Genomic DNA, 18969 nt, shown 5'->3' on the forward strand with positions numbered 1-18969 from the left:
GGTTGCATGGTGGTCCCCAAAAGACGTGCACCTCACGTGCCTCCTCACTGGCTCTGGCTGCAGCCCTGAGGTGGGAGGCTACACCCGCCTGCACGTGGCGCGTGCAGCCTGGAGCCAGGCGGCTGCCCAGCGGTGGGGCTGGTGGGGCCGCACACACACTGCAGGGGTGGCTGGCGCTGCTTTTCCCACGGCCCCGCATCATGGGCCTCCTCCCCACGCATGAAAGGAGCCTTGCAGAGCTCGTGTACTGACTGAGCCGTGCTCTGGTGCCTACGCCGCAGCTTATGTAAATTTCCCCGTATTTACAGGCTCCAGTGCTTCATTATAAATATCTTCGAGCTTTACGTCCTTGGTAGAGAGCCCAGACGTGAGTTGTGCTAATCACTGAGACGTCTCCTTCGTTGCTCGGTGGTGTCTGTTAGTAGCCTTGAGCGCTACCTTGAAAAACTACTAACAAAAATAGTTTGTTAATTTGGTAGAAAACCCATGGTTTGGTGTACATATTTTCTAACATGCTAATTCCCAGAGGAAATCCAAGCAGTTCTTCATCGTAAGGATGTTAACTCCTCTGGTGCCTGTTTAGTAAACCGCCGGCCCCTCCTGGCTTTTGCCTTTTAGGTAGACGACCAAACTGAGCCGCAGAGGCAGCTCAGCTGTGTGCTTTGAGCTCTGACGCCACAGCTGTTCTAGGCCGCTTCTGGCGCTGGACTCCACGTAGAGGGCGCGCGCGCACACGCACACACCACTCTCCCTGCCCCTCACTCCCCCGCCCCCTGTAGTGCGCGGGCTTCTTCCAAGTGCCAGATTGCTCCTGCCTGTCCCGGCCTCCTCGCTCTGTCCCACAATGCCCGCCGGACTCTGAGCCCCTCGCGTGGAAGGGCCATGGTTCGGGGACAGTTGTGCTTTTCAAAGGTGGTGATCCGTCCTACCCACTCTGGTCCCAGTCACAGCTGAACTTAGCTCGATGGCATGAATTACTCACTCCCCGCCCCCCTGCTTTGCGTGGTGAGAGCGTGTAACAAAGTACAAACACCCGGTGTTTACTCTCTGGGTGCCTTTTCCTAATAGAAGCAGCCTTAGTGGATCTGATATTTACAGCACAGCAGGAATGTCTTTCTGCTTTGGCAAGTGTTTTGCGGGATTGTGTTGGTCTGTTTGTTTCCCGGGCTGACAGGTGTGGGTTTTAACATGGCAGCAGAGGTGTCACCTGACCTGGCAGCATCCCAGCAGAGCTTCGCTAAGCACACGCTTCCTCCTCTTGTTATTTTCAAAGTGTAGCCATCATGGTTTATTCTCTTTCCGTATTTCCAATGGGAAAGTGACCGTTGTCTGGGCTCAGGACGTGGTGGTCGATGTGGAAGATTAGCTGTGGGCGCGGTAACTCACGTAGGGGCTGAGATGGCACTGTGACCCCAGGGGCCCCCTCGTGTAATTAATTATGAAACGATCAGACAGGAAGCATTGTTGTCACGGGGCTTACGACAGAGGCCTCTGTGTTGTCTGGGTTAGATGTTTGGGGGAGAAAATCGTTGCTTTGGAAGGAATCGTAAGTAATTATTGAGATAAGTTAATCGGATTTCATGTTGCTTTAAAAGAACTCTGGATTTTGCCCACCACAGCGTTTAAGTTTCAGATGTTGAACCCATCCTGCAAACTGGCTCTGGAAGGGGTAAATTTACCTATTCTTCCCACCCACCCATTCAGGACACTGGGAGGTTTCTGAGAAGCCGGGGTCGGGTAGAGGGTGTGTGTAGTCTGTGGGGTGGACGCCAGGCCATCGGGACGGTGGTGATCGCTGAGCTGCGGCCCAGGACGGCTCCGTGGACACGGGCGGGCGTCTGTCTGGGGAGGGGGCCCCGGGGAAGCACAGGAGAGCGGGCAGTGACTGGGCTCTCAGAGCAGAAGGGAGCACGGAGCACCGCGTAGTGGGGAGGAGCCGTCTTCGTTTTCACGGGGGGCTGGATGGACTTCAGGTCTCTGTTCTGACCTGTCGGGACCCCGGAACAGTCCCTCCCGTCCTCACAGCGGGGAGGATGAGCAAGTGGATGACCCGCGGCCCTTCTCGGCCCCAGCAGGGGGCGGAGGTCGCGGGGCAAACGGCCACCTGGGAGCTGGAGATGGTGGTGGACACAGAACCCTGACTGGGGTGGAAGCAGCTGCGGGCGGGTGGGAGCTGCCCGCGGGCAGGGACAGCGTGGATGGGCCTTGAGTCCGGGCCCTGGTTCTGGGGGTTGGGGGCCCTGTAGTGAGCTTCACCTCCAGGAGCCCCACGAGGTTCTCAGTGACGATCAGCTTTCCAGCAGGGGGAGGGGAAACAAGCCTTCCTGAAATCTGCCCAGAGCACCCTGTTTTCCCCCAAAGGCCTGTCAGGGGGACTTCCCCCAGGGCCTGACCGACAAAGAGGAGACGCGGGCCTGGGACCAGGGGGCTCCCCGGCCTTCAGTGGAGACCCCGAGGGTGACAAGAAGCAGAGGAAGCATGGGCCCAGGCCCCGGTAAGGAGGGGTCTCTAGGGAAACTCGGGGACAGCTGGGGACACCAAGCAGGGGCACGGGGTGGAGGTACAGCCTCTGACCCCGAGGGCTTCAGGGCAGCAAGTGCAGCCTGCGTCCAGCCAGTGAGCTCGAACCTCGTGCCGGAGGCCCGTTATCTCCCACCCCTGGTGCAGCATGTGTGCCTTTCAGCGAAGAACTGCAGGCGTGTTCCAGGGCACGAACACAGTCTGCAGAGGCGGAGCAAACATCAGACCCGGTCGGACGTGGCAGAGACTTGGAGTTACCACGAGGGCCGTTTCAGTAACTATGGTCAACGTGCAAAGGATGCTGGTGGGAAAAGCAGACTGCAGGGATAGGTGGGTAATGGAAGCTGAGAGGTGGAAACTCTCAGAATCAAAGGGAAATGCCCAAAATAGAAAGCATTGTGCGAGAAATGAAGAGGGCCTTCGATGGGCTTGTCTCAGCCGAGGAGAAGGACAGGGAGCTTGAAGGTGTGTCAGTGAAAACTTCCCAAAGTCGAGAACAAAGAGAAAAAAGCATAAAAATCCGGAGCCGGGGGCTTCCCTGGTGGGGCAGTGGTTGAGAGTCCGCCTGCCGATGCAGGGGACACAGGTTCGTGCCCCGGTCTGGGAAGATCCCACGTGCCGCGGAGCGGCTGGGCCCGTGAGCCATGGCCGCTGAGCCTGCGCGTCCGGAGCCTGTGCTCTGCAACGGGAGAGGCCACAACAGCGAGAGGCCCGTGTACCGAAAAAAAAAAAAAAAAAAAAAAATCTAGAGCAGAATATCCAAGAAGTGGGGGCAGATTACAGAAGGTGTAACGCACACACAGGGAGATTCCCAAAGGAGAAGAAAGGCGGGAACGGGAGAAACCTGTGACGTAAGGATGGCTGAGAATCTTCCAAAGTTAGTGACACGGACTACACCAGAGGCCGAGGGAGCTTGGAGAACACTAGGCAGGATATGCCCCCAAAATCTATGCATTCAACTTGTAGAGAATTACTGATGAACAGAAAACCTTGAAGGAAGCTGAGACGGCTACGGGTCACGCCTCACCCACAGAAGAACAAGGATGGCGATCACACAGACTTACCTTCAGGAGCCGTGCAGAGAAGAGTGGAGGGAGATATTTAAGTAATTGAAGGAAAAAACCCGCCAACCTAGAATTCACCATCCTGTGAACTTATCCTTCGAGTGTGAAGGAGAAATAAAGACTTTGAGGAATCTGTCCCCTGTAGACCTGCTTTGCAGGAAGTGTTCCAAGAAGTCCTTTAGAGAAGGTAGGTGATGCAGGTCTGAAACTTGGATCTGCGTAAAGAAAGAAGGAATTTTAGAGGAGGAGTAAGTGATGGCAAAATTAAAATGTCCACTTTTCTTAATCTAACAGGTAACAGTTCAGAATAATAGTAGTAGCTCTTGGGTGATTACTGCTCATGATAAATGAAAGAATGACAGCAGTGTCACCAGAGATAGAGGAGGAGTTGGGAATACTCTGTTATATGAGGCACCTCATTGCCTGTAGGTCAGTCGTATATGGTAAATTATAGGACAACCACTAAAGGGATTTTTTGAAAGGTATAATTGATATGCCAAAAGATGAGAGAAAACGCGATCATCTGCAATGCTCAGATAAAATGAGAGAGGGCAGAAGAGTGGAAGACAAGAACAAGGAAATGAGTAGAAAATAGCTAGAAATATAGTAGATATTAATCCAAGTCTATTGATAATCACTTTAAATATGAATGCTCTAAATACGCCAGTTGAAAAACAGATCGTCATAGAGGTTAAAAAACAACAGGACCCAGCTCTGTTTTGTGCAGGAAACCTATGCTGTATATAAGGATACAGATAGATGGAAGGGACGGGGAGAGGTGAAGCGTGCTGACACGGATCAGAAGACAGCTGTCTTCACTTCAGACCAACTAGAGCGCAGAGCGAGGCAAGCTACCACGGTAAAGCCAGCGCATCCTGACTAGGGTCAGTTCTCCAGGAGGACGTCACGGTCCTGCCTGTGTGTGCGCTTCACAGAGCTCAGAACTGATGGAATGAACGGAGGAGGGGATGAACCACCGTCATAGCTGGGGACTTCGACACGCCCGCCAGAATGGACGGGTCCCGCAGGCAGAAGATCAGTGAGGACGTGCTCGCGACACCGTTGATCAGCGGCATGTGATGGACGTGTACAGACTAGTTCGTCCAACAACAGAGAACACATTCTTCTCAAGCTACACGGAGCACCTACCAAGACTGACCACATTCTGGCCCAGAAAGTACACCTTGACAGCCTTTTACGTTTGTTACTAGAGTGGAAAACAATTGAGTAGAAATTATATAAATGTACTTTCAGATCACAGTGGAATTAAACTAGAAATCAATAACAGAAAGATAGATGGAAAACCACGAAGTATTTGGAGATTAAACAACATACTTCTAAATAACACAAGTCAAAGAAGAAATCTCAGAAATTTAAAAATATTGTGAACTAAATGAAAGAACTGGGTTTTGTGTTTATGTATTTGAAAAAGAATAACATGGAAGAGAATCTTAACTTTTTTCTCTCATTTCAAAAGACAATTGTTTCCTGATGATAAAAGTAATACATGCATGCTACAGAAAATTTGGAAAACAAAAAAAGAAAATTTTAGAGGAGGAATACCCAGAAATACTCTGTTCTCACTAACATCCAATCATTTCTTTAAATGTGATCTTTTTTAGATTAAACATATGCTTAATAGGCAGTATAATTATGTGGTTCAATTTTTTTTTTTTAATTAAAAAGATATTCCGTAAAAGGTCTTTCTCTTGCCTCTGTCTCCAGTCTTCCCAGGTCCCAACTCACCTTCAGGAAACTGCTCTTAGCATTTCTTTGTTCATCTGCAGTTTTTTTTTTTTTTTCTTTGTGGTACGCGGGCCTCTCACTGTTGCGGCCTCTCCCGTTGCGGAGCACAGGCTCCGGACGCGCAGGCTCAGCGGCCATGGCTCATGGGCCCAGCCGCTCCGCGGCATGTGGGATCTTCCCGGACCGGGGCACGAACCCACGTCCCCTGCATCGGCAGGCGGACTCTCAGCCACTGCGCCACCAGGGAAGCCCCATCTGCAGTCTCTTTATGTGACCCAGTTAACACATCTAGGTACTCATAATTCTCCCCTGTGGGTAGAGAAAGTAGCATTTTCTATATTGCTCTGAATCTTGATTTTCTGCTTTCTGTATCCCGGTGATCCTTCTATATCAGAATTCACGGGGGCCAGCGTGCTGCAGCCACCCCACCCTGGGCCCATCCTCTCCCCAACATAAAAATTACACGCCGAGACCTGCCAGGATGCTGCTTTGAACCTATTTAAGGAAATTATGTGAAAACGGAGAACACGTGTTTGCTTTACTGGTTAGTCTCATTAATTTGCGCTCTTTCAGGCTCATTTCTCGAGGTTCCTCTCTTCCCAGCTGTGGCTCCTGCACTCAGCCTTGTAACTGGGACAGGGCCTCCGGAGGGTCACTTGGCGGCCGACGGCCAGCACGAACGGCCGTGCCGTCCTTCGTCCCGCAGCTGGGATGCTTGAACGTCCCACTCATTTTTGGTGCAGTTCGTGCTTGCAGCTGGCAGGCTCTGAGGGCTCTTCTCCTGGGCTGGAGGGCTCACCTGCTGCTCTGTTAAGTTTCTTCGTAGTTTCCGAGCACCTCTTGTGGCTGATCGTCTACGCTTGTTCTGAAGTTGCCCCTCTCTCCTCGTCGTAATTCCTTCCAGAAGACTCTGTCAGGGACTGGCGCTGTGTCCTCCTGGGACGGGCACTGGAGCTGCTGTCCTTACTGTTGTAGGCAGGACAGCCTTGTAGGAAAGAGGCGCTGCTTAAATCAATGTAAGGAATGGTCTTACAGGGAGTGTCTTGGTCCTTCCAGCTGCGGTGGGTGGGGACAGCCGCTGGGCTAAGCTGTCAAATGATGGAAAACACGACACACCAGATGGAACGGCCTTCGGCTGAAATAAGCCCCCAGTGTGCAGCCCCCCTCGACACTGGCTGACCCCACTGAGCACTGCTCTCACGTCAGCCTTGCCGTGCAGGGGCTGTTTCCAGTTGCAGGTTTCCTGGGTCTGCCCGGGAGTCTACATTTGCACGTGCTCTAGGCTGCCGTCCTGCAGAGAGCGGGGCCGTGTGCGGATAAAGCGTGAGGAAGGACGCGTGTGGAGCCCTCGCTGAGTCAGGAGGAGGGATTGGGACCCCGAGGTCTGGGCCGCGAGCGGCGACCGCGTGAGGTCCTGACCCGGATCGCGCTGGCGGGGGTGAGGGTGCACGCGAGGTTGCTCGTGTTTGAACTGCGCTCTCTGAAGTTGCCCTTCTTCCTCTGTCTTTGATGCCGTTTCCTTTTTTTTCCCACTGTATGTGTTGTCGCCTCAAGTGTGAAACCAGTGGTGAATCCTTTGTGCCAGGAGGTCACAGCCCACACGCCTTGACTGACGCCGTCTGCAGCCCTGCTGGGGGTCTGTGAACGGGGTGGGGGGGGGGTGCTGGGCAGGCTCCACGCCGTGGCCCTCGCTCTGCAGGCCCATCTGGAGCCCAGCGCAGCCCCACTTGCTCGGCAGTGGTGGGGAGTGACGAGGTGTCCCTGGCTGCTGGGACGCCCTGCAGCCCCTGGGCCTTTTAGCAGGTGGGTGGGAACTGATCCAGCCCCTTACCTACAGAGCTGTCAGCTGAGGTTGACGGGATTCTGTGAGAACTATCTTGTTAATTTACAATTTGCATAGAACTTCTGTTTGTTTGGTTTTTTTTTAAATCTGTGTGTCAGCTCCGAAAAACTTCTGGGGGTCAGAAAGCAGTCACAGGATTTTCCTCTTAATTAGATCAACCCCTTCAATGAATTCCCATATGGACAGACTGTAAACCATTTTAAAAGGTTTTGTGTTTTTTTAGTTTCTTGAAAAAGGATTATTCTTTGAACAGCATGGGTTCCGTTTTTAAATCAACCCAGTAGTTTTAAAACGTGGTTTTACAAAATACATAAATAATACACATGTAAGTAAAGGTCCAGGGTCTCCCCGCCTGGAGCGTCTGCAGCAGGATGCCAGGGGTCCGGGCACCTTTCATTCAGAAGCTTCCCTGGGGGGCTTTGATTGCAGAGTGAGGACTGAGGAGAATCCTCTACCGGCTGGCAGGGTCGGGGGTAGAAAGTGGGGGAACAAATGCACACACCAGAACTACTCATCTCCACCTCCGCTTTGGTAAAGGCACTGATCCCCTTTCTGCGTTTGCTTTCACCGCTCCTAAGCCTCTTTTTCTGTTTTTACCTTCGTCACCATGTTTAAGTGCACTAACCAGCAGTGTGAAGTACGTTGTTGTGAACTAGAGCCCCAGAACTTTTTCATCCTGCAGAACTGAAACCCTGTACCCACCAAACAGTAAGCCCATCCCCCAGCCCCGGCGAACTGTCGGTACTCGCTGTCTGTGAACCTGACGGCTCTAGGGACCTCGTGTGCCTAATAGAGTCCTAGAGCATTTGTCTCGTGACCGGCTTATTTCACTTGGAGTAATGTCCTTAAAGTTCATCTGTCTTGTAACGTGTCAGAATTTTCTTCCACTTTAAGACGATAATATTCCACTGTTTGGATTTACCTCATGTTGTTTATTGGTCCATCTGCCTGTGAACACTTGGGCGGCTTCCATGTCTTGGCTGTCGTGAATGATGCTGTCGTGAACATGCGTGTGCAAATATCTCTTTGAGACTCTGCTTTTTAATTCCTTTGGCTGTATACCCAGAAGCGAAATGTCTTATCATATATTAATTCTATTTTTAACATTTTGAGGAAATGTCATACTGTCTTCCACAGTGGCTGCAGCACTTACATTCCCACCGGCAGCATACAAGGGTTCCAACTTCTCCACATCCTTGACAACAACGTTTGTTACGTTCTGTTCCTGTTTTGTTTTTTTGAAGTAGTCATCTGATGGGTGTGAGGTAATACCCATTGTGGTTTTGATTTGCATGTTTCTGATAAGTGACATTGAGCATTTTTTCATACGCTTGTTGGCCATTTGTATATCATCTTTGGAGAACTGTATGTTTAGTGCTTTGCCATTTTTAAATTTGTTATTTATTTTTTGTTCATTTGTAGGAGTTCTTCATATATTCTGGATATTAGCTTATCACATGTGTGATTTGCAAGTATTTTCTCCCATTCTATAGGTTGCCTTTTTGCTTTGTTGATTGTGCCCTTTGATCTTGGCAGAAAAGTTAAGTTTGATGTAGTCTCATTTGTCTGTTTTTGCGTTTGTTGCCTTTGCTTTTGGTGTCACATCCAAGAAATCTTTGCCAAATTCAGTGTCATGCAGCTTTCCCACTATGTTTTCTTCTAGGAGTTTTATTACTTTAGGTCTTATACTTAGGTACTTAATCCATTTTGAGTTGATTTTTGTGTGTGGTGTAAGTTAAGGGTCCAGTCTTATTCTTTTGCATGTGGATATCTAGTTTTCCTAACATCATTTGCTAGAGACTGTCCTTTCTCCATTGAGTGGGTTCAGCACCCTTGTCAGAGATTGTGTGATCATACACAGAAGGGTTTGTTTGTGGGCTGTCTATTCTGTTCCATTGGTCTTTATGTCTTGATGCCAGTAACACACTGTTTTGTTACTGTAGCTTTGTACTATGTTTTGAAATCAGGAAATGGGAGTCCAACTTTTTTTTTCAAAATTGTTTTGATTATTTAGACTCTTGAGATTCCATATGAATTTTAGGATGAATTTTTTTCTGTTTCTGCAAAAAAAAGGCTGTTGAGATTTTGTTGGAGATGATGTTGCAGAGTATTGTTTTTAAAATAAAAAGACTTAAAAAAATAAAAATCCCATCAGGAGTTTGCTGGAAAGCTCTTAGCAAAGCAAGAAGCCACGTCAGTAAACACCCAGAAGACGGGACCTGCAGCCTTGCACATGTATTCTTGCCTCCTGTGGTGTATGGTCCTGGTGTAGGAAAAACTGTAGTTACCAGGTTATACCATGAGTCTGTCTTCACCTAGAACCCCTTCCCAAAGATGCCGTGTGCACAGAACCATCCAGGTCCTGGTGGCTCACGTGTCCTCTGTCCCCCAGACACCCTAAGGCTTGAAAGACCGTGATCGTTGGGGTGAGTTGAGTGGAGACCAAGCCCCCTGCCTGGAATACTAGCCTCTCCTAGTCTGAGGATGAGAAAGCATCGTCCGCTGCTCACCCTGGGGTGGATGTGTCGGGAAACAGCCCCGGGTCCTGGATGGTACTGCAGTGATGCCCACGCCACCCCGGGGGTGACAGAAGACTTTCAGGGGGCCAAGGGTGTGTGATGTGGGGAGGTTGGGCAGTGTTTGGTCGGGGGCTGGTCTCTGCAGAATTCATCATGGGGACTTTTTTTTTTTTTTTTCCAAGTTTGCCTGTTCCACCCATCATCTCTGAAACCTGGCTCCTGAGGTGCCCTGACCTCAAAGGACAGCAGTGGTCCTGGCTGGGAAGAGGATGCGGGGGCAAGGGGGACAAAGGGTGGAGGGGCAGGGTCCCTGCAGGCGCTCATGTCGGGGCCGAGCCGTGTGGGAGGGAGGGTCCCACTGGCAGTGGTGTCTCGGACCCCGTCCCCCGGCTGGCCTCAGCGGGGGTGGTTTTCCTTGACTGTAGCGCAGTGGGTGGCATCACAGACACTGTGTCTGCAGGGACGGCTCCCCCAGGGGACACGGCTGTGCCGGCCTCTGCTGTGGGGCAGGGGTCGCCTGACCCTGGGGAGTGAGGGTCGCAGGCGATGACATTAGAGCGGTTACGTGTGCACCAGGGGAGTCGTGCAGAATCCAAACATTTCACCATTCGTGGCCTTAAAAACCACCCTCTGACTGTCACCTCTGGGTCTGTTGTTTATAATAGCAGGACAAATAAAAACAGAGCAAAAGGCCCTCTTCTCCCAGACTTTTGTGCACTTCGTGTTAGCTTTGTTTTATAAATTTTAAATGTTGTTTATTAAATATTCATGCTTAACTCTGTCTGAAGAATCAGTCTGCCTTCTGATTTGAGTGCTTTATCTGGGACAGATCGTCTCAGAAAGCAATCAGCTTGGTAATCAGACCGTTTCTGATTAGAGGAGAACAGGCCACGTCAGGGGCCGGCACGTTTCTGTTCCAGATTAATGAGACTTTCTATTTTTGTTTAAAGTTCTTCCCATCGTACACATAAACTAGTTTGTAAGAAGAAGGAACACCTGTGTTACACGGTCTGATTCTTAGGAGTTCAGTCGGTCAGTGTTTTCCGTGGACGTAACAGCTGTGGTTTTGCCCCCACAGTGGACCAGATCTACCACCTGGCGTCTCCAGCCTCGCCGCCCAGCTACATGTACAACCCCATCAAGACGCTGAAGACCAACACCATCGGGACGCTCAACATGCTGGGTGAGTTGTGGCCCCCTCATCTTGCATCTGCTGTCGGGGTGTCTCGGTCCAGCATCGGTCACTGACTGTTGTGTTCCAGTTTGAGCTTGGTCTTCGGCCGGCGCCCCCCACCCCCCGTCTCCGTCCGGGCCCTCGGTGTGACTTGCTTTGCCATCGGAACTTGTCATGGGGGCGGTAGTGACATCCCCTGGCCCCGAGCGGCCGCCCTCCCCTCCTGCGCTTCCCGGGACTCGTGGCATGTGAGCCTCGGCGGCTCTGATCCGAGACGGGGCGGGTGGACTGAGCCCACGCAGTTCGGGTGCTGCCCCCGGGGGGATGGGGAGAGCGCCCCTCATGGGGTGGTGGAGACTGAGCTCTTGGCTCTGGACTGACCGCAGGACTCGCCCTGGAAGTGGGAGGTGAGGGCGTGAGCACCGTCCCAGGTGCCGCACGTGCAAGTCCACAGACAGCTGGCCTGAGGCCCAGAGTCTGGGCCGTGTACACGTGGGCTTCAGTTCCCACAGGTTTAGAAAACCAGGGGTTTGGGTTAAGTGCAAAGTGGAAGAGAGGAACCACTTGTTTAAATATCAAGTAAAAAGTGGATTTAATAAGGAACATTTACGACAGGTTCCGCTGCGTTTTAGTTGGAGCGAAGCTGGGAGACAGACGTGAAGGGCGGTGGGATGCGAGCTCCGTCTCTTACACTAAGCCCTCGGGGCAGCGGGCTGTGCAGGAAGGGAAGGGTGATTCCTCTGATCCAGAGGCGGCGGCGGCCTGCGGACGGACAGAGCCCGATTGTGCTCACAGGTGCGCCTGGTGGAGATGCCCCGTTCTTGGCACTGCAAGCGCCTGCCCCCCCTCTCCAGCCGCCCAGTCCCTCCTCCACAGAGCCAGCCACAGTGCGGGAACAGCCTCGTGTGCACGGAGTTCTTTAGAAAGACGACTTGCCTCCCACCCGTCCCGTCCACTGGGGGCGCTCAGATGAGGATTACACTCAGGGGCTTGGCGACCATGGGGGACGGACAGGTTCCCAGAGCAGGCGCCCTGAAGTGCCCTTAGAGCTCCAGGGTGGAGGCTCGGGCTGGGGCTGGAAGCACGAGTGAAGGCGGCCTGGAGGACTGAAGGGGGTGTGGGGAAGGGTCTTCCAGGGGCGACGTGGACAAAGGCTGCAGGGGGACAATGGCCAGGCTGGAAGGAGACCCAGTGGGACTCGGTTTTCTGAGCTGGGTGCAGTGTCACTAGCTCTTCCGCACTTGGAGCGGGTCCTCTGAGCCTGGGGGGCCCTCCCTCTGCGGCGTCACCCCCTGCCGGCCCTGAGCATGGCTGCGTCTTGGTGAAACCTTGTCCAGTTTCAGTGCAAACACCGGCCTCGCCGCAGGAGGGGGCCTCGTGGTGAGGGGTGTTCTGTGACTGTATCCCTGTCAGTATCCTGGCTGTGATGATGTGCTGCTCTTACGCATTGTTACCGTTGGGAAACCGGGCGAAGGGCATCTGTCTGGATTACTTGTAACAACTGCATTTGAATCTACGCTTTTCTCACATTGGAAGTTTAATTAAAAAAAAAAAAAAAGATCTCCGGATCCTTCGGGACTCCCACTGTCTCTGTGTAGCAGTGGGTCTGGCGGGGTCCGTCTGGCCGGCGCCTGTGGGGTGGGAACACGGGAGATGGGCCTGCAGTGCCGTGAGCCTGCAGATTCCACTTCAGCTGCAGCCCCTTTGCCGTTGTCCTCGAGCTCGTCGTGGCGTCTGCACCTTCACCAGCACTCTTCTCTGTTCTTGCTGTGCATCCTCAGGGCTCCCCGCCAGATGCTCCTATGCACTCACGCTGGGACCCTTCTGTCTCGCCCCCCGACACCCCCGGGATGCCCACAGCTGGCGTGCGCCCTGAGCTCTCCCTCCGGTGCACCTGACAGCCCGAGTTGGCCCTCTGCCCTGAGCAGTGCCCGGCGAGTGGCACGGCCGGCCCTGTGGCGTCTGTGCACAGAGGCTCCGTGGGGGAGTTGTTTGGGAAGCAGGGGGTTGAGTGCAGGCAGTGGGTTTCCCTGGGGCAGGGCCTGCTGTGTTGGGACTGTGAGAGCATCTGGAGGACTTACCTGAGCACTGCAGGTGACGATGCTCTAGTCTGTTCTGCATGGAGGGGTGTGAACCCGGGAACGGTTCAGAGCAGGACGAGGATGTGGCCAGTTGCTCTGGAAAAGATGCTCTGGAAGCTGGACTTCAAAGGAAGGAGGGAGGGTGCGGGGCGGAGGTGCCCGGACAGGAGATGGGCTCGGGGGCAGTTGGAGATGCCTGGGGCGTGTGGGGAGTGGGGGCAGGAGGCCGGCCATTGAGGGGGACAGTGAGGGGGGCGCTAAGGTTCGAGGGGCCTTGCCTTCTCCCTGCGGGGGTGGGGTGGAGTTACCTGACGAAATACTGGGTGGTACGTTCGGGCGAAGGAATCTTTATGAAACTCCTCAAGTCATGACTTAGAATAAACCCAGACTCTGCATTTGGCCCTGCTTATAGTTACAAGTGTCCAGCTAAATACTGTGCTTCTGGAGGTTCGTTCGTGCTTTCCTTACTATTTTAATTTTGGTTCCAAAGTAGATGCAATAAGAGTGGGTAACTGAAGGTGCACGGGTGATCAGATACAGTTAACGCTAAAAAATGCTTAAAGTGGCTACAGAAATGAGCGTGTGCACACGTGTTTTCCCTGTTCCCCGAAGGTGACGAAGGTGACGGTGTCCTGTCTCTCTGCAGGGCTGGCAAAGCGAGTCGGAGCCCGTCTGCTCCTGGCCTCCACCTCGGAGGTGTACGGAGGTGAGTGGGTGTCGCTCCGGCGCCCTGGACGGTTGCATCCCATCTCGGGCGCAGAAGGGACCAGTGAGTCTGGACTCCATTTCCAGGAAGGCCCGGCTGGCTCTTGCTCTCCAGCAGATGGCAGCAAGGGGCTCCCTCCTCCGGCTGGGGCGAGCCTTTCTCTCCTGCTGAAGGACCACCCCCTGAGGACGGTGTCGTGTCACTTTGCCCGAGAGCACCCGCCACTTACCAATCCACAAAAGTGTCTGCTCCACAGGTGCCCCAGAAGTCAGATCCTTGGGGACTCTGCCAGTTTAGCTGGAGCATTTGCTCCAGTGAGAGCAGGGTCCCCCAACCCCGCCGGGAGCTCAGGGGTCGGCTTCAGAGCCTGCTCGCTGGGGAGACGTGTGCCGGTTGCCTCACCCGTAGGAGGATGGGTTCTGGAAGAGTCTTAAGTAGGTGGAGCCAGAAAACGCAGGCGCCTGCTTTGCCCTCCACAGGCCTTGAGGAAGTGAGCGTCCGGAGAGGGCTGAGGACCACGTGTCCACTCATGGGGCTTCCAGCTCAGCCCCGCCTGCTGGGCGCAGGGTTCTGGAGAAATGCTTAGTTGACGCGGCAGAAGCCAGATGCTACTGCGATGCGATTTTCTCCTTGCGTTACTGTCGCGGAAAGGAAGTGAGAAGGCAATGTGGGAAGAGATGCCTTTTAAAAAATAAAAATAAAAAATAATAATAAGGGAACCAGCTGGAAAAAACCTATAGAGGCAGCAGTTCTACTGATGCAGTTCTGCTCTTTGCCACCCCCGTGGGAAGGCAGAGCACCCACCACCCCCTCCCACCTGCTCCCCCTCGGCTCTGGGAGTGGGGCACGCAGGGGGACCTTTATTCCCCGTCTCCCTGCTCCCTGCTTCCAGCCTCTGCAGAGGCCCAGCGGGTCCCCGAGTGGCACTGGGCGGCCCATTGTCACATGTCCCAGCAGCATCGGTGCCGACGCTGTCGGGGCTGCGTCCTTGTCGCCGCCTCAGAGCGCTGGCGGCACCCATCCAGGCCCCTGACATCTTTCCCCCGCCCCCCCCCCCAACTCAGCATTGCATCTCTGACGGCAGCTCGCGGTCTTCAGGGCTTGTGACGTCGGGGTAACTCACGGAGGCCCCGCCAGCCCCGGTCTGCAGGCACCCACCTCCTGTGGGTTCCGTGCCTGGTCTGCCGGCCTCCCCGATGCTGAACAGGGGACACAGGGTCCAGACGAGGTGTCCCTCTGCACCCTCGCTTCTGTCGTAGCAAGGTGGTTTTGTGTGTCGTGAACCTCGGGCTTGTCCGCCCGGAGTGCCCACCCTTCTCTTTCTGGTCCTTTGCCACGTTCAGGGTCTCCCTCTGGGAGTCCAGCTTGCCCAGCCCTTGGCAGAAATCCCTGAAGATGTCTCGCGTCACCAGCACATCCACATGAAGTCCCGTCACTGGTTTTCTTCTCTCGGGGCCTATTTGTCTCTGAGCTGTTCTGCTTCTCAGGGAACTTTAAGCACAGCGGCAGCTGCAGAAGTCTGGGTCCTGTCCTGTCCCGGCTCACGTCCCGTCATGCCCACGAGCTTCAGCTCTGACATAAGCAGAAAGGAATTGTAACTTGGGGCTGGTGAACCTTATCCAGGTTTCTTGGCAAAGATTTATGCATTTTATAGCATAGTTGTGTAAAATTCCTGCTGTACCGGATAAATCAGGTATTAATTGATTCCAAAAATGCACTTGTGTTAAAAAAAAAAAAAAAAAAAGAATTTGCAACTAGGAACTTCCCTGGTGGTGCAGTGGTTAGGAATCTGCCTGCCAATGCAGGGGACGGGGGTTCCAGCCCTGGTCCGGGAAGATCCCACACTCTGCAGAGCAACTAAGCCCGTGAGCCACAACTACTGAGCCTGTGCTCTAGAGCCCATGAGCCACAACTACTGAGCTCACGTGCCACAACTACTGAAGCCCGTGTGCCTAGAGCCCGTGCTCTGCAACAAGAGAAGCCACTGCAATGAGAAGCCCGTGCACTGCAAGGAAGAGTAGCCCCCGCTCGCCGCAACTAGAGAAAGCCCACGCACAGCAACGAAGACCCAACGCAGCCAAAAAAAAAGTCAAGATAATATTTTTAAAAATAATAATCTGTGACTAGGTGTCTTTAGATAGTCCATTCCTCTGGTACATCTTAAAGTGTGACTGATTTACACACCAAAAAAGCAGGCATTGGGACGTATACAGTGCGTGCTGGGGAAAGAGCTCTTTGCATTGCATTCTCCTGCTTAGAGGACCAGGGCCGACCAGGTCCTCAGGTGTGTCACTGAGGCTGTCAGGTGGTTCTGGTGACAGCATAGGTGAAAGCCATTCTGTTCCAGAGAGAGGCTCTTAAAATGTTTTCAATAAATCCATGCTTTATAAAATTCTATATTTTATAAACGTGAAATTGGACCGTATGTCTTTTCACATAGATGTTTAATTTAGTCTGTATAGTAATCTAAAAGTTAAGAACAGTTTACAGGAGCGGGGAGACTTAAAATCGAGAGACTTTGCTCTTTTAATTAATTTTTTTTCCTGTAAAAACTGTCATCACTGATACGAGCGGTCAGAATAGCGTGTCCTGCTAGACTAGAGGTGGACCGAGGGGCGCTGAAGGTGCTCCTCTGATAGGTATCTCTCCAGGTGAGATGTTCACCTTGGTCTTTCCCAAGCTCCCTTTTGCACCATCAGTATCCACTGTTCGTAAAGTGTATGAACGTGAACAAAGGGAGACTCTGACAGCACTTCCTTCTTGTTCCCCCCCCAACCCCCCGGCAGACCCTGAAGTCCACCCTCAAACCGAGGATTACTGGGGCCACGTGAATCCCATAGGACCCCGAGCCTGCTACGACGAAGGCAAGCGCGTCGCCGAGACCATGTGCTATGCCTACATGAAGCAGGTATGCAACCCGCTGTGGGGCTGGCGGTGTAGACAGGCCTGTGCTGGAATGAAGCGCCGTGACCGGCCCTGCCCGGGGGTGGGCGTTGCCCCCGTTTGGCGCCTGCCTGTGGATCTCTCCAGGTTACAGATTCGCTCACCCCCACGCTGGGGCAGGTGGAGCCGACAGCCGAGAGCTCCCCACTGTCTGCTCCGGAGACGTGACCCATCATCGGTCACAGGGCCCTGTCCTGCCTGCCTGAGGGCTGTGCAGGGGCCAGTCAGACGTCCAGATGGGGCCCAGCCAGGCCATCCACTGTGCTTGCCCGGCTCTGGGACCCTCACAGACACGCCCTTGGAGGGATGTGTAAGTGAATAACCGTGGACGGCGGTGGTTCCACGACAGGCTGCTGACAGAGGCGTGGTGGCCACACTCTGGGACTCAGAGATGAGCAAGCGTCCATATCCTGGAGCAGCCCTCTCAGGCCGAGGGTTCCTCCTGCCGGCCAGCTCGGAGGTCAGCTGGCCACGGGTTCTGTGTGATGGGGGACCCTGCCTGGGCACTCAGTGCTGAGAGCTCATGGCTGGGCTGGGGGCACTGAGCGCCTTGTTTGTTTTTTGGAGGGCAGCTGGCAGAGACTTTTTTCTCTTACGTTTTTAATGAAATACCAGTATGACGACCACAGAATAACCCTGTGCTGAGGTAGGTATTGGTGTTTAGGTTTCTCTGCCTTAGCTCTCGGCCAGGAGCAGAACTGGTTGTTTTCTAAGCCACTTTGGGCAGTTGGCTTGTAGTATCCATTTATTTTAATCAGTTCTAGAAAAGACAAACTATATCATTTTGGAGCCGGGAATATCTTGACCTAAAAGTTGAATGAGATGGTCTCCCAGGTACACAGAACAGCCTCTGTGTATGTTGGTGCCTAAGAAAACTAACTCGAGTGTGTGAGGGGACAGAAATCAGTAGGGTTCTCGGCTGTCTGCTCTCAGTCTGTGGGTGTATTTCTTAGTGAGTTTTTGTGTAGTTAAAGCTGGCGGGCAAGTAGGACATTTTTTATTGAACTTTCAGTTCTTACTAAGTGATGAGCAGTATAACTTAATAATGTTGTAAGTATTCATATTACCTAAGGTATGAGCTCATGATAACTATGGTGTTTAGTAACAGTGTGGCCAACATTTATTGAGCACTGACTGGATGCCAGGACCCAGGGTGTGGGTTCCACTGCGCATGTGCTGACCCGGGATCCGTAAGTGCCGTCCAGCTCGTGAGCGCAGGATCACAGCTCCCTCCACACCTGGGGAATGTCAGCGTTGGCATTTCTGCTCACACAGGTCTGGGAGAGGCACGCATAGATGGTGCTCCCCATAATGTATCCTCTAGGAGCCCTGTGTGCGGCTGGCCGGCTGTGGCCGTCGGGAGGGTGTCGCCTGCTGAAGGCCTCTGCTGCGGGGGCCGTCTGCCTGGGCTTCCCGCCAGGGACCCCAGCAGATGATGTCACCTGTGTGCAAAAGTCACCTGGTGGTTAGGGTGACAGTGGGCTTCTCACGGGGGACAGTGCACAGACTGCTCCCTGTCACAGTGTCACGTCCGAGGGTTGCTTTCGGATACAGGCTCAGCACCTTTTGAGAAGCTCGGGTCTAGGCCAGCAGCACTGTGTAACCTGTGGGTTCTGCTCAGCACACCTGCCCCACGAATCCCGTCGGGCATCTGGAAATGCACCGTGGAAGGCCTGCCCCTGTGGCCTTGGAGGCAGGTGTGGGTCCTGCTCTCCCCACAGTCCCTCATGCACTCCTGCTGGCTGGCCCTTAGGTCCAGGAGTGACCGTGCCTCTGGCCCTGTGGCTGGCGGCGTCCTCTCTGGTTCTGGTGGCTGCAAGGCCAGTGGGCTGATGCAGGACAGCAGGGCTGGGCGCCTGGGCCTGGGTGGAGGTCCCTGTGGTCTCGCCTGGTTCTGAGTGGCCTTGAAGAAGGCCCAGCGTGAGCTTCAAAGCTCGCATGCCTCGTTATTCATGTTACACGTGCTGTGCTCCCTTCCAGGGAGAGCTGTGGTCCGAGACTGTGACTGCGGCTGGGTCTACACAGTGTACCTGTGCTTGCTGTCCCTCGTTTGTCCGAGCCGTGCTGAGGGGAGGGAGCCATGGGCATCTTCTCTCTCTGTCCACAGGGCAGACACCACACAGTTGAGGGGTGTCGGGATTCTCGTACTGCAGGTTGCTTTGCCAGGATAGAAAATAAGAAAACACAGATAAGCAAGAAGGAAAAAATATTACCACCCACGGTCCCATTCAGAGATAAACGGAAGGGAAAAATAGAGCAGTTATTTCACTTGGGATTTTATATTAGCTGCGGCAGGGGTGAGTCAGAGCCCCTCCTGCCACGCTGGGCTGGCCCCTGTGGGCACAGCCCGGTCTGGGGCAGATCAGACCATCT

General features: G+C 53.5%; 1 protein-coding gene across 2 annotated transcripts in view; it reads left to right on the forward strand.

The window, feature by feature from the left end:
* UXS1 (UDP-glucuronate decarboxylase 1) overlaps positions 1–18969 on the forward strand; it is a 73997-nt gene that overhangs the window by 42005 nt on the left and 13023 nt on the right. For both annotated transcript variants that reach the window (XM_060027202.1, XM_060027203.1), the window contains exons 7-9: positions 10771–10875; positions 13594–13653; positions 16440–16561. In XM_060027202.1, coding sequence (XP_059883185.1) covers positions 10771–10875; positions 13594–13653; positions 16440–16561 — 287 coding nt within the window. The remainder of the gene's footprint in view (positions 1–10770; positions 10876–13593; positions 13654–16439; positions 16562–18969) is intronic.

The sequence above is a fragment of the Delphinus delphis genome, chromosome 12 (genome assembly GCF_949987515.2).
Source record: "Delphinus delphis chromosome 12, mDelDel1.2, whole genome shotgun sequence".
Classification (NCBI taxonomy): domain Eukaryota; kingdom Metazoa; phylum Chordata; class Mammalia; order Artiodactyla; family Delphinidae; genus Delphinus; species Delphinus delphis.